This window comes from Nothobranchius furzeri, chromosome 2 (assembly GCF_043380555.1).
Source record: "Nothobranchius furzeri strain GRZ-AD chromosome 2, NfurGRZ-RIMD1, whole genome shotgun sequence".
Taxonomy (NCBI): domain Eukaryota; kingdom Metazoa; phylum Chordata; class Actinopteri; order Cyprinodontiformes; family Nothobranchiidae; genus Nothobranchius; species Nothobranchius furzeri.
In genome coordinates, this window is record NC_091742.1 from 21,495,200 (window position 1) to 21,518,827 (window position 23,628).

A 23,628-nucleotide genomic window follows, 5' to 3' on the forward strand; every position below is an offset into this window, starting at 1 on the left:
GCCTTGAGACGACTCTTGTCGTGATTTGGAGCTGTATAAATAAACTTGAATTGAATTGAATTGCTATCTAAATCATTGCTGGTTGCTGTGCTATTAAAAAATACTTTATTAACAATCTTTGGTATGTTCTTGCTGTGTTTAGTTTCTAACTGCATTTTTGACGTTAGTTTTGAAAACAACACAAAGTAAGTTTCCCACTTCTCCCCCTATTGGTGGAAATTGGATTTACAACTGGTTAAAAACCCTGCTAAAACAATTTTTTGCCAGGCCAGGTGGTGTATTTTTCTTCTTTTTATGAATGCTTGACTATTGGCTGTTCAGAAACAAAGAATAAAATAGGACTTTGCATGATTCCTTTCATATTATTCTCATACTTTTACACTCAGGTTCCGCCATGATGCCAACAACAAAGCAACAATTTTTTTCTTGGGCTTTTTACTTATGGTGAATTGAAAAAGCTAACAGCTAGCCTTTATATGAATTAAAGAAACAGTAAAACCATAAAACAGATTGAAACATCCCACCAGTGCACCTACTCGAACCACCAAAGTTGTTTAGTGCAGTTTCTGGTCAGCAGAGGGCAGCAGAGTGCTGTCCATCGTGAAACTGCTCAAGTTTATGGCTCAAGAATCACTAGAACCAGTTTGAAAGCAATAGCTTAATGTGAAAAATGATTTAGCGTTACTTTAAATTGAGTGGATCTAAAATACAAATAAATGCATTATTTTGCGTTTGTATTCACTTTCTACTCCTAGAAAGTGTTACATAACCCAAACACGGATGTTTCTGCTCAGCCTAAATGCCCTTGAGGGGACAGGCCTCACAGATTGTTCACTCGTTAACTTTTAAGCTCAAAGGTCTTTTATGATAGTTGTTGGAGTTTGCCCAGGCGCTCACTCAGCCAAAGGCAGCCAGGCAGACACTTCGGCCACTCCAAGACTCTTTCCTCCCAGTTAAAACCTCGAGGTCGGCCTCCACCCCACCAGCAAACATGGAACACAACTATGAGAACTTAGATCAGGAGAAGTTACCCACCGAGCGGCGTTTTGGAGCCAGCAGCTCCAACCCAATGCCTTTGTATGAGAACTCAGGTGAGGCCCAGGAGCAGCTGTACAGCGAGGTTCAAGTCCACGCCTCTGCAGAGGGAGAGCGCAACTCTCCAGAGTACATGGAGCTCAGGGATGAGGACAAACACAGCTCCTCATCCTCATCTTCGTCCTCATCATCCAGCGATGATGAGGAAGCCAAGGCAGCTGTGATGGCTGTGGAGGAGTTAGTGATGACCCTGGAGCTGCCGCCTTCGCCGATAGTTGAGGAGCAGCAGGAGATGAATGACAGGTCCAGGCGCTCATCATCTACCTCACATTCCTCTTCATCCCATGGAGAGAAAGGCATCGAACCGTTGATCCAACCTAAGATCCAGGATGAGGATAACGTGGAGGATGGGATGCTGATGTCCTACACCCATCCCAACACGCATCCGGAGCTGGAGGACTCCATGGACTACAGCCTGAAGACTCTGGAGCACGTGAGTCCAGATGAGGGGAGCGCTGCACCTGCTGATCCAGGCCAGCCCACAGTTTCTCTCTTTGTTAAGGTAAGATCACCAGAAAACGGAGCCACTGCGATTTGTTATCAACCGTCACAGAAATCTACGTCATGTTCAGGAACTTATGAAAAAACTTAGGAACTTAGGAAAAAACTACAACATAGATGTTTTTATTTTTTTGGCAGCTGAGGTCTCCAGTTTGATCACGAGTTTTTAAATCTGTGTTTTCAGCTGTGTTACTAGTTTTATTTGCACACAGATGCGCAGAAACTACTACGAACTTCACACTAAATACACTAATGGACTAGTATTTCTGAATGCGTTAGCTGCTGAAACAGGCTTCACACTTAAAGCTGCATTTTAGCACTAATTATAGTTATATATGTGCACACATACCCCTATACTTTGTCAGGACTCATTTTATGACCTATCCTGCCATTTTCACTTTTTCCACTATTTAGTTTCAAAACAACATGAAATATTTTAATAGAAAAATCTATATTTATTTAGGAAATACATAATTTTTGAGGTACTAAACAGTTTTTTCCCCCATGTTTTCTGCCGACTAATTCGTGTTTTGGAAAGCATAAACATGAATCATCATATATTCAAAGTCTTATGTAAGCAGTGATTTTACGAGGCCGAGTATTTGTCTGAGACTTTAATCTGCAAACGCTCTTATTTAATAATTAACCTGCTGACTGGTAGGCCTTAGTAACCAGAGGTGGGCAACTTTTAATTTCTCCTGGTCGCTTAGGGTGGGGGTGCAGCTTACAGTAAAGGTAATAAAGATTTATAAAATTATGATTTATGAAAATTGACCCATTTAAGGCAGACATTTATGGCAGAATTTTCTAATGAATAATTTAACAACTATTTGTCGGAGATGCCACTAAATCAGGATTAGTGGGGTTCAAAGGTCACCCCGTCCCAAAACCCCCCCAAAAAATACCACACACACTTGTAGATGCTGTTATTCATATAATAATAACAACAAATTAAGTGTTATTATTAGTATCACAATGTTGATAATTTATGCTAACAGGTGCTAGTAATGCTAACCTCTTGATATAGCCAGCAGCTAGTTAGCTGTCTGACTCACCAACTTCAGTAATAAATGGTGAGATAAAACTAAAATGATCACTCTTTATCATTACTCACTATAATGAACACACACCATCAGCAGCGATGAGGCTCAGAATGTGTCACATCTAAAACGGTCCGAGTGGAAACATTTCTGTTCTCAGTCTCTCACAGATAAAACACTTCTACGATCTCAATGCCCTGACAAACACATTAAAATCCTTCACAATCTGATAATTGTCCTCTGCTGCATTTGGTTGGGGTGTACCACCACAAGATTACAGATGTGTTGACATTCAGGGGTGCATCCTTCCAAAGCTGCATTTGAAGGCCAAATATGTCTACACAATGCAATTCAGGCTGTCCAAATGCATCTTTTCCTGAATTTGAAGGAAGGATCTGGAACAGCCTTCGTGACCTACCATATCCCACAAGACCTGAAGGCTGAATGGGAAATTTTTGTTAGTAATAATGGCGGGTGATTTTGCGGGAGAGTATTACGATTAAAAGTATTTAAGTAAAAAAGGAAAAGCCAAAAGCTGATGCCATCACAGTTGCTAGGCAACAGACGTTCATGGAGGCGAATGCAGGAATAAATATTAAGGCTAGTTTGTCCAATTCCACCGCTGCTCACTTTGTGTCCTTGTGGTTGACGAAGGACCCGGCATATGTCGACTGGGTAGGATGGGTCCTTCTTAGGAAGCAAAATCAGGACACAGCCCATCTGTGGCCTCATTCTAGTAGTAACCCCGTATGAAACTACATCAGGTTTTTGTCAGTGCTTTGGGAATTAGTTTGAGCACACACGCTGATATGAATTAAACTGTTGATGATAAACCTGCACAGGTGCGACATTTACAACACATCCCGATAAAGTTTTAATCGTAAACATGTTATCTCCTCATCGCCACGATGAACACAGACCAGAGTCCACCAACGCTCTGGTAAAAATAGATGAAAATAGATTTTAAAGATCTGGGAAAGACGTGTTGGTGCCATAATATCCTAATAATGCTTCTTCATTTACAACCCTCTCTCTTGACCCCGGTGTGTGAGAAAATCCAAGATGTGGGTGGATTTTTCAGCTGTTTAATCTTCAAAGAGTGCCATAAATGAGGCCTGGCACTGCTATCATTGCAGTCTCTGAGGAGCATTTTCACATGAATCCGTTGTGATTTATTTCCGTAGAGACACCACCTGAAAACAAAGACAGTCATTCCTGGTGCCTGTTTTCACAGCTAGGTCATGTCGGAAACAGAAAAGGTGTAGTTTGGTTTACACAAGAGGAGAGTTCAAACACTCCTCTTCACCTTGGCTCCGGAAGGATACATGTGTCTGTTGCCGTTTGATGTCGATAGTAAATGATTAGCTCAAGAAGTCGTGATTTGAGCTTTGCTCTGTCACTGCCAGGTGTATAAAACCGGGCAGGTTCATAAAACACGTTCGATTAGGGGCTGTGAGATTCAGTTTCATGGGACCACCTCAATTAAATCTCGGGACCAAATTTGATAGCCTCCAACGACTGAGTTTTTTATGTTTTAATATAAAATAAAGTAAAATAAAATCGTGCTGCTGACCTCTGCTTGAGACATTGTGGGTCGGTGGGCAGAAAGACTTCAAAGACCTCCTCAGATCCACTGGCAGGTCTCCCAGGTGGTGGTCCTTATATTTAGAGGGATCACTCCTGAGTCTCCTTGGCAAAGTCACGATCAGAACTCGGAAGACCCGTGATGACGCCAAACACAGCAAGAGTTAAATAATAAGTCTTTATTAGATGTGGAGTTACCAGAGGAGGGCGAGGCAGGAGACAGAGTCGGAGAGGAGGCGTGAGTCACAAACCAGATCGGGACAAGCAGGTACAGGGAGCAGGCTGGAGACGAGGTAGCAGACAGGCGAGGGTCGTGGTGGCAGGCAGAGTTCAAGGCAGGGGTCAGGAGTGAAAACGAGGTCCGGAGGCTGAGATCAGGGAAGGTGAAAGGCTGGAAGATTTACTAGCAAGGAGCGTTCAATAATCTGGCTCTGGTTAGGGAGCAACAGGTGAGATGAATGAAGTTGATTGTGGTTGCCAGGGAAACAGGGCTTGGCTGGAGCTTGATGAGGGGACCAGGTGTGCTGCATGGAGGCTGAAGGCTTGATGAGGAGGCAGAGGAGGGCGAAAGACTGGGAGTCATGACAGGCAAGGTCTCTTCAGGGGTTCTAGAGTGTAGGGTGTGTGGAATGGTCGATTCTCATTTTCAGAAAGAGCAATGTGGATTTCATCCTGGCCGTGGGACAGCTCTATACCCTTAGGGGGTCCTGGAGGATGTGTGGACAGGATTTCTAGACACAACAAAGATGTGGAGGGGATCTGTTATGGTGGCCTAATGATCAGGCCTCTGCTTTCTGCGGATGATGCGGTCGTATTGACTTCATTAGAACGTGATCTACAACCACAAACTTGGAACTGAGTGTGAAACAGCCAGAAGGAGAATGACCTCCTTCTAAATCTGAGACCGTGGAATCAGGAAAAGGGGTAGAATCTCTTCTCCAGGTCAGCGAGGAAGTCCTGCCGTAAGTGGATGAGTTAAAGTATCTCAGGGTCTTGTTTATGAATGAGGGAAAAATGGAGCTGGAGACCGACGGGTGGATTGATGCTGCGTCTGCAGCGATGTGGGCATCATACCGGTCTGTCGCCAGAAGGCCAAGCTCTCGATGTTCCAACCCTCCCCCATGGTCACAAGCTTTAGGTAGTGACCAAAAGAATGAAATTGCAGCAGCTAAAAAAAAGTTTCTTCGCATGGTGTTTTTCTGTCAGAATTAAACGTTTTCTTATCTGAGTCCATAAAAAAACTGTATGACAAACAGTCCGATTGTTCTACCTCCTGAGTGCGCTGCTACAGCGAGTCACAGACAATTCCACCTGATTGTAATCTTCTCAACAGTTTTCCTGTCAGTAATTCGTGTGTGCTGATGTGTTTGCCAGGAGAGGGAGCTGTGCTATAAATAGAAACATTAAAATAAATGGCCCACTCATCTTCATCATCTCATCTGTCCTTCCTTTTAGGTTTTCATCTCACTCTCAGGTGGTTACAGCTGTCTGAACCCAGCGCCTTTTCAAGTTACTCAGACATGTTGCAACCCAGTTTTAGTATTTGTTTATTTTCAACACAATCCCCCCCCCCCCCGTCCCATATAGACACGTTTCTGTAAAATGAACACTACTTTCTACCTAAAAACCAAAGTCAGACATCAACATGTCTCAGGGGAAACTTCTCGAGGTCTGCTGCTAAAACCTGCCGTCGCAGAAACGTGAACCATGAATAATATATGAACGCTGGCTGCTCTGGTGCCCAAAAACCAATTGAGTGACAGCCAGAGGAAGAAAAAGTAGCACAAATATTTTATTTCTGCAAATGTTTTGGGATTTGAAGATGAATTTGACAAACTGGGAAGTCTGAAAGTGCTTGTTCTTCAGTTTAATAATAATAAAGTTTAAATAAACTGAACAATGGTGATGACAATTTCAATTATGAAGTAAAAAAATAGACAAGTGAGTTTGTAGTATGGCTTAAGAGGAGAGGGGAGGAGAGTGTTGGGGCTCCACCCCCGGTAAAGCCTGACACCTGTTTTGCACTTTGTGTCGATGAGGTCTCTCTCTGCTCTCCATCTGTGTCCAAATCAGAGCTCACGGCTCCAACAGGCACCTCGACTGACCCTCGACCTCACCTGGAGGACACGATCATCTCCTTTATACGACCAAAAACCCCTTACAATCCTTAAAAAGTTCCTAAATCTGAAAGGGAACATCAATTTCTGACGGTGCTGAAGAGAACGGGTCGTCTCATAGAGGATGAGCGTTTGTATGACATGGAGGATGTAGACCTGAAAGGATGAGGACGGTTTCAAAGAACATCAAAAAGGAAGTGAAGCTGTAGCCAGAAGAAGTCATCATGTCAACAAACAGTCAGGACAGAGACCCTGAAATAGAGCTTTTTGTGAAGGTAAGGCCAAGACACATTTTATAAAGTTTAACAAAGTTTAAGACATTAGTAGAACTTTTAGTTGCACGTGTCTGTGTGATCTGAGAAGCTTGTGTAACCCTAGAGCTCAGGTAGAGTTTCAGCAGGGTATGTGCTCCCTGTGCTGAACCAGGATTGTTGTGACAGCGATACTGGAGCTGGAGCTCGTATCAAACACCGCACTGGCACCGATGCTTCAAGGCGGATGTCATAACGGAGTCGTTTTTGAGTTTTTGCAAAGGTCGTTGAGGAATTGTCAGCTTGAATACAGAAAAATGTGCCACCTTCACCTGGTGAAGCTACTCTGACTTCATCACAAATTGTAACTCAGGGCCTCTAAGAGATGAAAAACAAATGTGGGTGAGATGGAAGTGACTTCCAAACATGACATGGATGAACTAAGGCTGACCTGTCAGCCCCCCTCCTGAGAAACCACTGTAAAGAAAGGGTCGTTTACATCTTACTTATGAACCATAAAATGTGAGATTCCATAGAAATATGAAATATCTATCTGATGGATCTTTGACTAATTTAACCAGAAGATCAGAACTTTTTATTGCAGGGATTACGTGACACTTTGTATTAACCCAGAGGAAAGAGAGAGAGTCGGGTTTATAATAGTTAAGAAATTTATTTCTACACAATTTAAACAAGACTCACTTAAACACTCTGTGTACTGATGGAACTAAGGTGGAGTGAGATGTGATGAATGATGGTGTGCATGTGGAATGTGGTTATCAGAACCAACAGATCCGGAGAAGCAGTTAGTTCTGAGTGGGAGTGAATGTTTCGCTCTAAACTACAGTTGGAGATTTATAACACACATGAAACGCCATCTGTTGGTCTACGTATCCAGGAGAAACCTCCGTTTAGATCCAGAATGTCGAGGTCATCTTGGACCCTCCTTGGAGCCGAAGCCGGTAGAAAAGCAGTGGTGCCGACTAAACTAGTCTTGGAATGCTTCCAGGTCACGAGTTATTAATGGCATCAGCGAGACCCTGAAGGGGTCGTGAGGTTCAGCTTTTATTCTGAAGGAACTGTTGTGGTCAGGTGTGACTTGCAACAGATTTTATCCAGCTTGTCGAGGTTCTTTCGGCTGAAGAGGAAGTCCGGATGGCCGGTCTGAGACTTCTCTAGAACGCTTTGAACTAAAGAAAAGGTGACGTGGGATAGTTTTTATACTTGTGTAGCGGAATATAGATATCCCTTCAGAATAAAAGCTGAACTCTCTACGTGACGTTGAAACCTGCCGTTGTACCGGGAGACGCTCCTTAGACTGGTTTGTCGTGCTGCGACTCTGTTTCACCGGTTCCAGCACCAAAGGAGGGTCCAAGGACCTGGCATCCGGATCTTATACGGGGGTCTCCAAAACGGTACGTAGACTCGGCATAGATGGCGTCTCATGTCTTCCTCCTGAAATCCATCGTTATTAGTTAAACAAAACAACATTTTGCCCTCAGACTCGCCTCGGTCAGGTGGAGATTCTGAACTGACACACACACACCAACACTTCAGCTCACATTCATCTGCATCCATCATTAGAGAGTTAGTCCTGGTGATTGTTTCAAATAATTATAAAATAAATATTCTTAAACGTCCCATCTCTCTTTTCTTGTCTCTAACTCAATACAAGGTGTTTGAATAAAATTCCCTGTGTTAAAAACAACCTCTTCTGATTCTAAGTGCCCGGTCCAAAGATTAATCTCTGGACCTTAATAAAGTGTAAGAATATACCAACTATATTCCGCTACATTTAATATTTTGGTTTACAAATAACTGAATGGACCTTTAGAAAACTTTAAGATTGTAACCAGATAAGATATGGACCAATAACAGATTTACTTTTGGAGTCAATCAAATTTAAGAAGGCCTGCACAGCCAACTGAACATAGCAAATAAAAAAATGGCTCTCACTCAATCAATTTTAAAGCTGTTTACCTGTAGTTGAGATGTAGTTTCTAACAGATCACACAACAACTTTATGAGTTACTAGAATTAAAGTGATAATGTGTTTTTAACCTGGCGATAGGGGGCAGTACATACCTAAATCATTGCAAGCAAGTGGTATTGTTGTGTTCAACTAAGACCTTACCAACGGGGGATAGTGCCTATCTCCAGCAGAAAATACATATTTTCAGAAAAGGAACTTGAGCCTTTTCTCTCTCGCAGCAATGGATTGTGGGTAATACCCTTCGCCCAAATCCACATCAATCCATGCTTGGGTGAAGTGCGGATCAAGGGTGCAAAAGGGGCGTGATCAACCTCTGCACTTGAGAACGGGGACACCCTACGCACTCGCACCTCTCGCCAGAATTGCGCAATTAACCCTCTCAGGCTCAAAATAAGTTTTGATAAAAGGACGAACAACTAAGTCCTTCAGGGGTACTTCTGAGTTAAAAAATGTTCATGAAACACGTATGTGGAGTAACCAGGTAAGCAGGTTTTAACGTTGCAAATCTGCAAAGCCTGCCTCCAGAGGGTTAAAGGGCACAAATGTGAAAGTGCGAGTATTGGCATTGGACCTTAGACCCACTTCCATGTATTTTAGACCCAATTTTCATGGTTTTACGTTACAAAGCCACCAATATTTTTCAACAACTGGGCAGCATTTAATTTATTTTCAACAACATTTCCATTAATATTTCCAGAGATTAACGATAAAAACTATGCATTGTCTCTTCAACCCTCTTTGTCAGATCTCAAGTCTAAGTCAACTCAATCAAAGATGGCTGCCACAGTACACTGGCACTAGCCAGTACACATGGCTTTAACTATTTTCATTTTATAGATATGGAGCTGAATTTTGTCTTTGTGGCTAAGAGCGCCATCGCCAGCGAATGCTCCAAAAGCTAACTGATCGCTCAATATTTTTGTTAAAAATCTTTGTTTTAAAACATTGCATATAACTGATGGAGGTCACACTCCAGCCAACTGAACTTCGACAACTCAAATATGCCTTATATAGTACAACTGGGTGTTACAGTAGCTGAGAGTCATCCACAGCATGCCCTCCAAGTACTAACAGATTGTGTAATTTCACATTTTTTCATTGTTGACCAAAACTCCTCCATTTTTACAAGAAATGATCTTAGTTTAAAACTCTGGCATGAAAGATGATGAGAGAAATGCATTCCTTGGAGTAAAACTAGGCCTTTGATTCTGTTCTGATTTGAAATGATTAGTCCTGGAAAGCAACCTAATGCTGTCTTTTTGTCTAAAAATAGCTCAGATTTGAAGTTTTCATGTCCAATAAAAAAATCTCCCTTCATAAAAATCAAAGTTTTATTTTAGTGTGAAGTACGGGGTCAGTTCGATGCGAAATCTTATTTATAGATGAAGTAAACCTACAGTCGTTCCCAGCTAGGTGTGCTTCTAAAGTCTTTTTCCTCCTGCTGCTATCTGAGATGTGACCTAGATGGACAGAGAGGCGTCCTGTGATGCTGGATGGCAGCTGCACATCAGGTGGGAGTTAGGATTTATTTTTAGGCTCGATCTGTCGATCCAACTATTTGAGTGTGTTTGTGTGTTACAAGGTGGCTAAGATGACATGCCCATGGACTTATGTGAGAGGTTATAATAAAAATGTCTAAATTAACAGAGTAACAAGTCTTCACACTGTGGTGGTTACGACAGGATCGTTGAAGGAACAGCTCTTCCAACATTAAAGTAAAATATCCTAATTTACACGATGAGGATGAGCTGATTGCTTTCCGGCTCATGATTGTGCAGCTCTGCTTCTGCATGATTGTCCTCCATGTTCTAGATGCTGACTGACCATTGTCTGCAGCCCGAGTATTGTGTTACCTTCATGCAAGTGAGCCCACTCTCCACAATGCAGAGAAGAATCCTGCACAGTGAACTGAGAGCATCAATGGCTGGTCTGTGTACTCAGCCATTTTTAGACTGACAGCTCAGTTTTCTGGTCTTTACTCCAGCTGAGCCACCGGCGGTTCCACCTTGTTGTAGTTCAGTGTAAATACCAACCATGAGGTCATTGCACCCTTTCTGCAGTGTGATTTGCCCGCAGATCTCTCTGTGCCCCAGAGGCCACTGAACCAGCTGATGGATTCAAGTATGTATAATTCAGCTGAGCCAGAGGATCATGTGTCGGAGTTGGAGCCCTACATGCCGACACACGATAGCACGGTGTGTCCACGAATGTGATTATGGGGAAGCAATGCTATGTTCCTCACAATAATAACAGACAGCAATCCACATGTCCATTCAGACCCTCATAAACATGCATGTTATTTGCAGCAGATTTTGGAAGAGCTAGCTTCCGGTGTCTTCCAGCTGGATTCTCATAACATTTCTGCCATATTATGTGATATTAGTGAGGATGCAAGGTTTATGAAGTTGCATTCACACAAACCTCTACAGACTTTTTGAAAATAGTATGACAAACAGTTTTAAGAAAGCATCAATTCCCCTTGTAAGTGGCTAGCTGTCAGCTCATCTGTGCTGTAGTGTTTAATCTGTATTTTTCTAAACTGAGGTTGTTCAAAGAGTGATCCAAAAACAGGTAAGATACTATCCATCCATCCATTTTCATCTGCTTATTCGGAGTCGGGTCGCAGGGGAAGCAGCCTAAGCGAGCAGGCACAGACTTCCCTCTCCCCAGCCACTTGGGCCAACTCTTCCGGGGGAATCCCAAGGAATCTCTAACCCTAACCCTAACGCCCCTTTAACAGAAAATCCTTTAGCAGAAAGCAACTCAGTATGAGCTGTCACCTTTCATAACTGGGGCAGCAGTAGCTCAACAGGTTGAGTGGGTTGTCCAGCAATCGGAAGGTTGCAGGTTCGATCCCGGCACTGGTCAGAGAATTCTGCTGTTGTGTCCTTGGGCGAGACCCTTAACCCACCTTGCCTGAGGTGGTGGTCGGAAGGACGGGTGGCGCCTGTGCTCGGCAGCCTCGCCTCCGTCAGTGTGCCCCAGGGCAGCTGTGGCTACATCGTAGCTCATCACCATCAGTGTGTGAATGTGTGTGTGAATGGATGAATGATTCACTGTAGTGTAAAGCGCTTTGGAGTCCTTACTCTGAGAGGCGCTATACAAGTGCGGGTCATTTATCATTTATCATAACTGATACACCTGACTGAAACCTGAATGCTTTTTAGCTGTACTGATCTGGGTTCTGTAAACTCGGCACACATCTGATTCTTCAAGATGGGATTGGGACCCAATTGTGGGCCATGAAACACCATATGAAGGGTTATGAGACAAGTTTCGTCTCTCGTCTCGTCTTCCTCCGCCAACCAGGGCCTTGGTCACGGGGGCAGCCTCCCAACTAGGGACTTCCAGACCGTCCTCTCCCTGGCCACCTCCACCAGCTCCTCCATTCCATTCCATTCATTCCATTCCATTTATTTGATAAAGCACATTAAAAAACAGCATGTGAGCTGACCAAAGTGCTGTACAGGGGCAAAAACAAATAAGGTTAAACGAATAATATAAAAGAATAAAACAGCTAGAGCACAGCACAAAGAACCAAACAAGAGAAATCTATAAAATCAGTAAAAGAACATTGTAAATAAACCATCAATAAAATAGCTAGGCAGTAAAAGCAAGGGAGTAAAAGTAAGTCTTTAAGTGAGACTTAAAAACACCAATGGAGGAGGAGAGTCTGATATTCAGCGGGAGATCATTCCAGAGTTTCGGAGCGCAGACAGAAAAAGCTCATTCACCACGGGTTTTGCCGCGTAGACGGGGAATCTGTAGTAGGTGTAAGTCACCTGAACGGAGAGTCCTGCCTGGCACATAAGGAGTGAGCAACTCGGATATGTAAGGTGGTGCTAAGCCATTCAGCTCCTTGAAAACAAACAATAAAATTTTAAAACATATACGGTAGTGCACAGGAAGCCAGTGAAGTCTTGCTAAAATTGGAGTGATGTGCTGCCGACGGCCAGTATTGGTCAGAAATCTTGCTGTCGCATTTTGTATCAGCTGAAGGCCAGATAATGCGGCTTTTGAAATGCCAAACAGAATTGCATTGGAGTAGTACAACCTTGAGGTGATGAAAGCATGAATGGTTGTCTCGAGGTGGCGCTGATTCAGAATGGGTTTTAGTTTGGAAAGACGTCTCAGCTGATGAAAACATGATTTAACCATGTGATTAACATGAGGGTCCATTTTTAGAGCCACATCCATTTTAATTCCAAGATTGACAATTGTTTGACTAATTTTAAAAGGAAGAGTAGAAAAATCAGGAGCAGAGGAAGACAAGCCATTAGGAGTAAAAACAATAAACTCGGTCTTAAAATCATTCAGCAGCAGAAAATTTGCTGACAGCCAGTCTTTAACCTCACTCAGGCAATGAAGGAGCGGCTGGATGGAGGTAAAAGTCTTCAATGGAACATAAATCTTGCAGTCGTCCGCATAAAGATGAAAGTTAATGTTAAACTTCCTGAAGATTAGTCCTAGTGGAAGAATATAAATGTTAAATAAAAGGGGGCCGAGGATAGACCCCTGTGGCACGCCCCAAGGGAGAGCAGCAGAGGGAGTTGAACAGTCGTCCATTCTAACTCTAATAGACCTGTTGTCAAAGTAGGAGCAGAACCAGTCAAGTGCAGATCCCTTAATGCCGACCAAGTTCTCAAGGCGGGACGATAAAATGTCATGGTCAACCATGTCAAATGCAGCTGAGAGGTCCAACATCACCAGGGCAACATGGCAGGACCCCAAGGCGTTCCTGGGCCTGTTCGGAGATGTACTTTCTCCAACGTGTCCTGGGACGACCAGGGGTCTCCTGCGGGCAGGACATTTCTGAAACACCTCCCTGGGGAGGCGACCAGGATGCATCCTAACAAGATGCTCAAACCACCTCAACTGACTCCTCTCATTATGGAGGAGCAGCGGCTTGACTCCGAATCTCTCCCGAATATCCGAGCTCCTCACCCTATCCCGAAGGCAGAGTCCACCCCGTGGAGAAAACTCATTTCGGGCACTTGTATCCGCGATCTTGTTCTTTCGGTCATTAACCAAAATTCATGACCATAGGTGAGGACTGGGAGGTAGATGGGCTGTTCAATTGAGAGCCTGGCTTTCCAGCTCAGCTCCTTCTTCACCACAACAGACCGGTTCAGCGTCCGCATCACTGCAGACGCTGCCCTAATCCGCCTGTCGATCTCCCGCTCCCTCCTTCCCTCACTTGTGAACAAGACCCCAAGATACTTGAACTCCTCCACTTGAGGCAGGACCTCTTTCCCAACCCAGAGTTGGCAAGCCGCCCTTTTCCGGTCGAGAACCATGCCTCAGTCTTGGAGGTGCTGATCCTCATCCCAGCTGCTTCACACTCTGCTGTGAACCTCCCCAGCAAGAACTGTAGGTCAGAGCCTGATGAAGCTAGGAGGACCACATTGTTAAGGGTCTGCCCTCATGGGAAAATTACTATGCAGTAATTTCTCCAAAAGACTGTGCCAAAATTGCTCTGAAGAGCATAAATAAAAGTCAGCACCAGCTGCAAATTCATTTCCCATGATTCCTTGAGCTGGAAGCAATATGATGATGTCACCGCCGAACCCCGGAAACACGTTCTGCGCATGTGCGGGAGCCACACAGTCTCAGCCCGCCAGCCGCTGAAAGCTATAAATTCTAGCGAAACGAAACCTAACTCCGTTCTTTTGTCCAGTCCAACTGGCGGTGAAGGACTCGCTCGTTGCTACGGCTCTGGACTCAGGCACGAGGCCTGGCTGATGAAAGCAGCGGAAAACCATCAAATCAACGGAGAACGCCGATTGGAACATCTGGGGGACGCCTCGCTGTTTTCGTTCGTTCAAAGTTTTCTTTCTCTATCTTCTTCTCCCGTTTTCTCTATAGCTCAGAACAAGCAATAAAACCGCGCTATTGCTTCAAATTACATCGGTTTTCTCTTCTCCGTACCAAAAAACGCCATCGGATCCTTTTAAGAGTAAGCCGTTTTGTTGTTTGTCATTGTTTAATATCTTAAATAGTTTTCATGCTGTGGCCAGGCTGACAAACTATCAGATATTCATTTATGATTGATCTTCTGTGTTGTTTCTTGATATTTTTGAAGTGTTTTGAGTGAATTAAGTTTAAGTTACTGTGATTGAAAGTGCTTTGGAAGTTTAAAGTGCAAGTTGCCCACCCACCCACCCACACACACACACACACACACACACACACACACACACACACACACACACACACACACACACACACACACACACACACACACACACACACACACACACACACACACACACACACACACACATTCTGGTTTTCCCTGTTTAGGGACACACACACATACTTGTTTTTAGCATTTGGGGGGACTCGAGCTAAAACACACACTTATTGGGTCAGATTGTTTTACATTATTATTTCATTGTTTAATTACTTGTTATTCATTTGATAAAATCAGTTGGTTGATATTGATTAACGCTTCAGAAGGAGCTGAAGTGATGTTATTAGTTAATAAATGTTATTCAATTAAGATTTTTGTCTCAGATTGAGTTTGTTTGTGTGATATGAATTATTCAACTGCAGCTCGTTAGGATTCACGGAACGTTTAGACCAGATTGATAAAGAGGTTTGGATTCAATCCCTTTCTAATTAGAAGGGGTGGTGCCCCACGGATATCTCGGGATATCCTAATTAATTAATAAATCGGTAAATATCTCCATATTTACGAATTTATTGAAGAATACAAAAAGTAAGTAAAAGCTCACAAATTATTTGTTTGAACTATAACCCCAACAACATCATCCGCATAAAGCAGACACGAGATTCTCCTGCCACCAAACTCCACACCCTCAACATCAAGGCTGCACCTAGAAATTCTGTCCATTAACGTTTTGAGACAAGTTATTTATTAAATGGATTATCATCAGGGCCACCAGGATTATTTCCCTGCAGGTGCTGTACAGTTGCTAAGCAGCTTCTTTGGGGTTTCCATGCTGTTGCTTGGCTTAATCTTGCCAATGCTGTAGCAACCCCTACTACCGCCTGGTGCCGCCCAAGATTATTATAAATGAGTTAGAAAGTCGAAAAGTGTGCATCAGTGCTCCACACCAGTAGCTGGCTTCCTGGTCCAATACAATGTAAAAGTAATGACAGTACAAACAATCTGCATAGTTCTTGTTATGTCTATTCATTTTCGGCTTTTGCATAAATGTTAGAGAAAATATTCCATTAGTAATTGTTTTCTATTTTTCCATTTGATTTTTGGAGATATGAGGATCGGGTGGCCCTGGTGCTCTGATTCTATTACTACAACTGGCATGTGGGACATGAGTGTTTCAGGCATGTTCGGTTGGCAGGGAGCCCACAGGTGGATCCCACCAGCTCAGTGGCCTAGTGGTAGAGTGTCCGCCCTGAGACTGGGAGATCAGGGTTTGATTCCTGGTCGGGTCATACCAAAGACTTTGAAAAAATGGGACCCAATGCCTGCCTGCTTGACACTAAGCATTAAGGGGGTTGGATTGGGGGGTTAAACCACCAAATGGTTCCCGAGCGTGGCTGTGTCTGCAGCTCACCGCTCCCCCAGGGGATGGGTCAAATGCGGAGAGCAAATTTCGCACACACATCAGTGTGTGTGACAACTAATGGGACTTTAACATTTTTTACTTTAAAACACATTGGTGGGACTACATCTCTAAGCTGGCCACGGGACTCCTTGAACTGGTGGAGGTTGCTGGTGATTTGGGGCTATGTGCTGGGGCTGTTATTCTGGACAAGCAGAGCACAAAGGACAGATGGCTTTTGGAGATTAGGCCAAGCCCTGAAAACCTAGTGTTTCACCAGCCACAGCTGTGTGAAATTACAACAGAGTTCTTTGTGTCTAAATTTTAAACCAAAACACGCTGAGGGATGATGGAGTCGATTTGATTTGGTCAGATTTTGCTGCACAATGAGTTAGCACTTTGAGCATATGTTGGGAATCACTCTTTGTCACCATGACACCCAATTTTAGTTTCATTATTTTTGTGTTTTGTTACATTTATGAGCATTGGCGGCCATCTTGATTTGGGCTAACACCAAAAATGAACCAGTTTTAGATGTACATCTAATGATTACACTTTAAAGTGGCATCTATGGGTGGCCATTCTGGTTCTTTCTGACTGATTTTGTCATGTTGTGTTTCCGTACAGGCAGGAAGTGATGGAGAAAGCATCGGAAACTGCCCCTTCTCTCAGCGCCTCTTCATGATCCTCTGGCTCAAAGGAGTGGTGTTCAACGTCACCACTGTTGACCTTAAGAGGTCGGCATCTAACCAATGTGCACAAACTTTACTTCACGCTCTAGCTGTCGCCCTGACAACTACCTGTTTTTCTGTACAGGAAACCGGCAGATCTGCAGAACCTGGCCCCGGGGACGCACCCTCCATTCCTTACCTTTGACGGGGAGGTCAAGACGGACGTCAACAAGATTGAGGAGTTTCTCGAGGAAATGCTGTCTCCTCCAAAGTAATTCAGCTTGAGGGTTTTACAGCCCCACGTGTTCTGTATCAGACTACACACATCCTGCTCTTGGGTCGATTTATTCACTTCGGCGCTGGTGCTGAGGGAACAGGAAACCTTTTAGCCAACTAAAAGATGATATGTGATGAAAACAGACATTAACTGGTGTACCTGTTGTTCATGGTCTTACAAATCCTTTGTTGGTGACGTTTAAGTGCCTCAGATCCTTTTAAATGGTTAAATTAGAAACAAAATTTCTTTAAAAATTGAGGTGAATTTCCTGATTTTGTTATTGTCTCTTTAAAAAAGGCCTGAGAGTTAGTGTGTGAACACTGGCTAAATCTGCTTTTATTGCCTGTAAAGTTTCTTACATTATAAATGGACGTCAGTGTGGGAACGCATAAAGCGCCGGCCTGCCAGCTGAGTTTGAGCTGAGCTCCGGTCCAGGTGTTAATCCCATCCAGATGCTTTGGTCTGACTGTGTCTCCTCCTGTTTCTGCCCCCCACCCCCGTCTGCTCAGGTATCCCAAACTGGCTCCCAGGCACAGAGAGTCCAACACAGCTGGAAATGACATCTTTGCCAAGTTCTCAGCCTACATAAAGAACACCAAACCCGAGGCCAACGCTGGTGGGCTGCTCACGTTGTGCCATTTATAGTCACACATCCAGAAAGGCCCTGTTATTATTTATATCCACTAGGTGGCAGCAGAGTCTAGATTTTAATCTTTGAACTCATAATTAGTTGTGCTGCCACCTCGTGGACTCACTCCTCATGTTTATCTCCTCTGCAGCTTCAGGTCAGTCCTGTTTGTGTGTTTAGTTCTAGAAAAGGCTTTGACCAAAGCTCTGAAGAAGCTGGATGACTACCTCTGTGGTCCACTGCCAGAGGAGATCGATGCAGACAGTACGGAGGAAGAGAAGGGCTCCAAGAGATGCTTCCTGGATGGAAACGAGCTCACCTTAGCAGACTGCAACCTGCTGCCCAAACTGCACATAGTCAAGGTGAGAGGAGGAATTATATCTGCTATTGATGTTGTAAAGCTTAAACTGAATCATTTGTCTTGTTTTCACTCTTTGATGCCAAAACCAAGAAAAAAAACAATCACATTTTATTTATATATATATTTTTTTCTCACATTTTTCACTTATTTGAGGTAAAAGGGTTTGTAATATAACAAAAGGTAATAATAATAATAAAATAGAGATGTTAAGATAACTATTGATGTAATAATAAAGGAGTGTAACCTTTATTCAAACATCCTCATGATTTTATATTTGTTATTATTATTTTGTTCATTTGATGAAAGCAGAAAAGTAATTTAATGTGGGTGTAGGGCAAACATGCTGTTTAATGTAAAAAAAATCTAAACAGCCTCAGGTGGATTAAAATGTATTCTGGTTGACCATCTAATCTAAAAGACACATCAAACTAGAGTTTTATTTTTCACATTATTTGACACAAAAAACCTAAAATATTATTCAGAAAACACTTAATCCGCCAAAATAAATAACCTGAGACTAAATAATTATTATATAATAATGATAATAATAATAATAAACACCTAGTAACACCAATTCAGAGGAGAGATTAAGGGTCAGGGGCCATGAGCCTCACAACCTCCATGTTCGGGTTTTGAGGCTGTTCAATCTTCATGTCTGAAAGGAAGAAGGTGAATAGTTCACCTGGATGGGCGGGGATCGTCATCGTGAGTTGCCTGATAAATATAACGTAGATGTTTACCCCGAATAATTAATTTGTTCTCTGAAGTGCGACATAGACATTTGATGTTATTTTATTCATAAAGTTCAACACTCTTATTATAAACTAATTTCAGAACCACTCTACTGCTCCAGCATTTGGATTCACACTGAAACATTTGCAGTATAGTCAGATTTTCTTCTATCACCTGTAAGGGACCTGAGAGTTTAAATATTATTATTATTTAGAGTTTAAAAAGTCAACTTTATTTTTTCAAAGTCATTTAAATATAAAGCAACTAAAATACTGCATAAAAGAAATGCACAAAATGTTCTTACCTTAAGGGATAGTTCACATCTTTTGAAGAATTTTCATGGAAACATCCTGAATAATTCCTCATTTGTTGCAGATAGTCTTTTTGAACAACCTGAGTTTGGATAAAACGAGATTAGTTCTTGTTGAACAGTTGAGCCCATGACAGTTAATGCAAATGTTTTTAATTATAACTTTCACATTTTCACGAATTTCACATTTTATGTTTTTTTTCCAGCTGAATTATTATTAAAATTTAGCTGAAAGGTGCTGCAGTTGCCACATCTGCTGCTGATTTCCTCTAAAGCCTACTGCACACTGGAAGCATCATTGGCGCGGAACGTCACAGCTTCAAGTAGAACCCATTATAGTCTACGGGGGTGATTCAAACCAGCCGTGATGCGCCAATTGTCAGGCGCATCCTAGCGGCGGCACGCTGCGCAGCTAAATCTAGCATCGAGTTCTACTTTTGTTGCAAACCGCAAACTGGAAATCACACTCGGTTTCAGCGTAATTTTCAAAATAAAAGTACTGCGGTGATGCGATCTCACATCTATGTAGATTACGTCTAAACATGTGACCTAACAGCTTATTTACTTCCTGCACTGTTTAAGAAGAGCAGCGGTGTGTTTTTCATGGCTTTGATCCTGGTGGTGAGGAAAAACATACCAAACGTGATTTCCTTCTTGTTGGTTTAACGGTGGATGGCGTAAACAAACCGTGACCTTTGAAGTCTCGAGGGATTTTGTGATCTCGTGAGTCCAGCGGGGAACACAGCGAGGAAGCTAAAACTCTCCCAGTGCGTACTGGGCACAGCGAAGCTCCCGAGTAAACCGTTCCGCTGCCATTCCACCCTGCTGATATGCTTCCAGTGTGAAACAGAGGTAAGATTTTCTTCAAGGCCTGTGTTTTTGCTGTTGTTCTGAAGCTTTTCTCGTCTTTTCCAGGTTGTCGCTAAAAAGTATCGCAGCTATGACATCCCATCAGACATGGCCGGTGTGTGGAAGTATCTGAACAGCGCCTACAAGCGCGAAGAGTTCACCAGCACCTGCGCCGCTGACACAGAGATCGAGAACGCCTACAAGGACGTGGCGAAGAGACTGGCCAAATAAGTCATCCACCAATCGAAGCCCAGACAAAACAAACTAGCAACACATAAAAATATACGCATACACATATTTATTTTTGGTTCTGAAGATGTTGTTCATGTGATTGTCTTTTGAAGTCTTCTCCAGTGACATTTTCAGAAACACAAGATCATTTTTGTCGTAGCGAGCAGGTCAGATGTCTCCTTCCAGCTCCAAATGTGATGGATTGTAATAATTCAGCTCTCTCTTCAAACGGCATTTCAATCACACCAGCAGGCAGGCACGACAAAACACCAGTGGAGCAGGAGATAAATCAAACTGCGTTCAAAAGCAGCTCTTCAAGCTTCGCTGCTGTGAAACTTTTCTCATAACTCTTTTCACTCAAACATGATTGTGTCTGTCTGTATTTATTTCTCATTGCACAAAGCTCTCTTTCATACAATCTCCACCACACAGCCAAATATTTTACAAGCTGCTGATGTAAAGGTCAGTCACTTTATTTATTCCCAAGCCCGCAGAAGTGTAGTCTGACTCCTGTGTTTATTATCTAGCTCTGGCTCCTGGGTAGACACCTTGTTTCATCTGTTATTGATGATTAATGCTGAACGCTTTCTGAATATGAGCGTTCCAGGTTGCAGTTTCGTTTCGATCGTCAGTCTTCACAGCGGGTGCTGCTTTGAGCTTTTCTTTCAATTTCTTTAGCTTATGCACATCTTTAGATCTACTCCAACTTCCAAAAGCTGTCTTTTTTAAATAATAGGTAAACATTTTAAGAAACCAACTCTGAACAAAGATTAGAGCAAAGTTTGCATCTGATTGTTTGGTTGCTATAAACTGTGGTACCTAATTTTTTCAAAATAAAACTTTCTCCTTTAGTTGATAAGAATTAAAATTAAACCACTTTGTCTCTGGTAACATGACACGTGTAATGCAGCAAGAGCTAAGACATTCGTTTGTACGGGGCACCGATTGTACATTTGGCCATATTTAGCATTTTAATAGCTACATTTAAACACATTCAGCATCTCATGACATACAAGTATGTGACATTGTTAAAGTCACGTTTTCCACCACTTTTGTTTTGAAAATTTTTGTAAAATTGGTACATAGTTAAGCATGAATCCAAGCAGTAGTAAAAATATTTAGATTGCAAATCTAAACATCTGAAGTAAGATCTAAATATGACAGTTTGAATCTAAGAAATTTAAACTACTCATGTAGAAAATGAAATCTATGTATTTAGAATTTGAGCTAAAAACGTAGATTTAAATCTGAACATGTAAAAGCTCAATATCAGGTTGAAAGAATCCAAATCCAAACTATACATATAAAGTTAACCCTAAATATTCAGACTTTAAAGTGACAGTGTGTATTTTCCCTGGCGATAGGGGGCAGTGCATACCTAAATCAGTGCAAGCAAGCATTATTTTTGTGCTCAAATAAGACCTTACCAACGGATAGCCATTGAGATCAAAAATCACTGGGAGTGCAACCTCCAGCCAGATGACAAGCACATCAGATTTCCTTTCATCACTGGCAATGAGTGAAGGTAAATGTGTAAAGCAACTACGTTTATTATTGGTGAAAGTTTTGTAACCATTTGTTACAAATCAGTAAATGTGTTTTGTCCTCACGTGCTTCCGTAGAAGGAAACATGGCATCCAATATGGCGTCGCCGTTATGAAACTGCCAATATTTTTCAACAACTGGGCATCTTTGAATTAATTTACAACAAAATTTCAATGGATATTTCCAGAGATTAATGGTAAAAACTACACATTGTCACTTTAAATTTACATTCGTAACATTTCATATAAGTGTTCCAGTTTAAATATAAACATAATTTAAAACACACCATTTACTTGATATGTGAGTCTGATATGCCATAAAAAGGAAAAACAAACCTAAATACAGGCAGGGTGAAGAGGCTCCCTATCCAACGTCTCTGAGTCCCCTACAGTCCATTCAATCACAGATTCTTCATCCATGTGCTGGGAAAACCCACAAAACTCCATGTAGGGCTTCTCTTCAGACTGCTTTTACTTCGCAGTTATTTTACAGCAGTCTGAAATTGCAATTCAGTAAAATATTTAGTTAAAACTTACTACATTTATACTTAGATTTCAACATTTAGATCTGCAGTAGATATTTAAAGTTAAATCTAAACATTTAGATTTTTATTCATTTGAATTAAACCTATTATGTTTAAATTTGATTTAACATATTTGAGTTTAATGCTAAACATTTATATTTTATTATGAATAGGAGCAAAGTTTAACTTTACTCATCTAGATTTCTGCTGAGTGTTTAGTTTTACTTCTATATTCTCTTTGAAATTTCATTCTAAACATTTAGGTGAAACTTTATTTAGATTTTATTTTAATTAAGTTTTATTTTAAAATTGATATTAAATATTTAAGTGCAACTTAAATACTTATATTTCATAGTAAATATTTTCTTCTTGAATCATTTTTTGAGACTATAATGGTCAAATAGGCTATAGCATAATTGACTTTAATGTTTAATTATACAATTGGTTCCCCATACATTTGCAGAATTTGGTCTGGGTATTGATTTTGTCTTAAGTTACCACAAGATATTACAAATGGAGAGACTATTCATTTAGTGGTCCCAATCAGGTCTGATTAGGTAGAGCCATTAGTGCTGTGATGAAAAGCGTCTTCCAGGCCAGGTCCAGTGTGGTGAGAAGCCCCCCACCCCCACCCCACCCCCACCCCGTCCTTCCTACAGAAGGATATTTCCCCTTCTCTGATGATTCCATCAACATACTCAGCCTAAAAGTTAAAGTTAAAACGTTTCAGTGTCTAAAAACAGGAGAATGGAAACTTTTCTTGGGGCTTGTTGTCGTTGGCTCCATGTCTGGTTGCAACTTTAGCAAGATTTCCTCAAAGAGCCACGAGGCTCTTGCATGGTTTGGACAAGCTCATGATCTGAAATTGGAGCATGATGACTGAGAGGGTTTGTTCTGAGCAAAGCTCCACAAATAAAATAATATTTTCACAGATCTGCTTCTGTCTTTTCTTTTCTTTCTTTCCTAGGGAGGTGATCAATCAAAGCAGTTACTTGCAGTTTGGCAGGAGAGTGGAGGGTGAGAGGTCTCTATTTGGTCCTGAAAAGGGTTAAAGTGAGTCTGAGAGCGCCCTCCAAGCCCAGAGGTGCAGCTTTGTTTCTCTACCCATAACAGAGAGAGAGAGAGAGAGAGAGAGAGAGAGAGAGAGAGAGAGAGAGAGAGAGAGGGAGAGAGAGAGAGAGAGTGATGACCGCTGACAGGCTTAAATAGGGGCTTCCATGCCAGGGATCAAACGCCATCCTTCTTCTCCACTCTCTCATTAAGATGGAAAACCCGAGCGCCGCCATCCGATCTGTCTCCATTTTTCCTCCAAGGAGTCTAACTTGAAAGATCTGCGCCTGTCGGATTTACAATGGTGGGCGAGCGATGTTTACCGAGACCCTGCCGTG

The 23,628-nt window shown here is 42.2% G+C and overlaps 1 protein-coding gene across 2 annotated transcripts; it reads left to right on the forward strand.

The window, feature by feature from the left end:
- The first annotated feature begins 872 nt into the window (after positions 1-872).
- clic5b (chloride intracellular channel 5b) lies at positions 873-23,171 on the forward strand. Of its 2 annotated transcripts, none has more exons than XM_015948183.3 (6): positions 873-1,597; positions 16,741-16,850; positions 16,930-17,055; positions 17,571-17,677; positions 17,870-18,051; positions 20,008-23,171. In XM_015948183.3, the coding sequence occupies exons 1-6, from the start codon at positions 992-994 to the stop codon at positions 20,170-20,172; spliced, it is 1,296 nt and encodes a 431-aa protein (XP_015803669.1). In that variant the 5' UTR covers positions 873-991; the 3' UTR covers positions 20,173-23,171. The 2 variants fall into 2 exon arrangements, with proteins under 2 accessions (XP_015803669.1, XP_015803670.1); XM_015948184.3 differs by lacking the exon at positions 873-1,597 and adding an exon at positions 6,211-6,612.
- The last annotated feature ends 457 nt before the right edge of the window (positions 23,172-23,628 follow it).

Coding starts and splice junctions, on each gene's coding strand:
- clic5b (XM_015948183.3), top strand. CDS start 992: ATGGAACACAACTATGAGAACTTAGATCAGGAGAAGTTACCCACCGAG. Junction 16,851..16,929: donor ACCACTGTTGACCTTAAGAG/GTCGGCATCTAA, acceptor TTTTCTGTACAG/GAAACCGGCAGATCTGCAGA. Junction 17,056..17,570: donor GAAATGCTGTCTCCTCCAAA/GTAATTCAGCTT, acceptor CCGTCTGCTCAG/GTATCCCAAACTGGCTCCCA.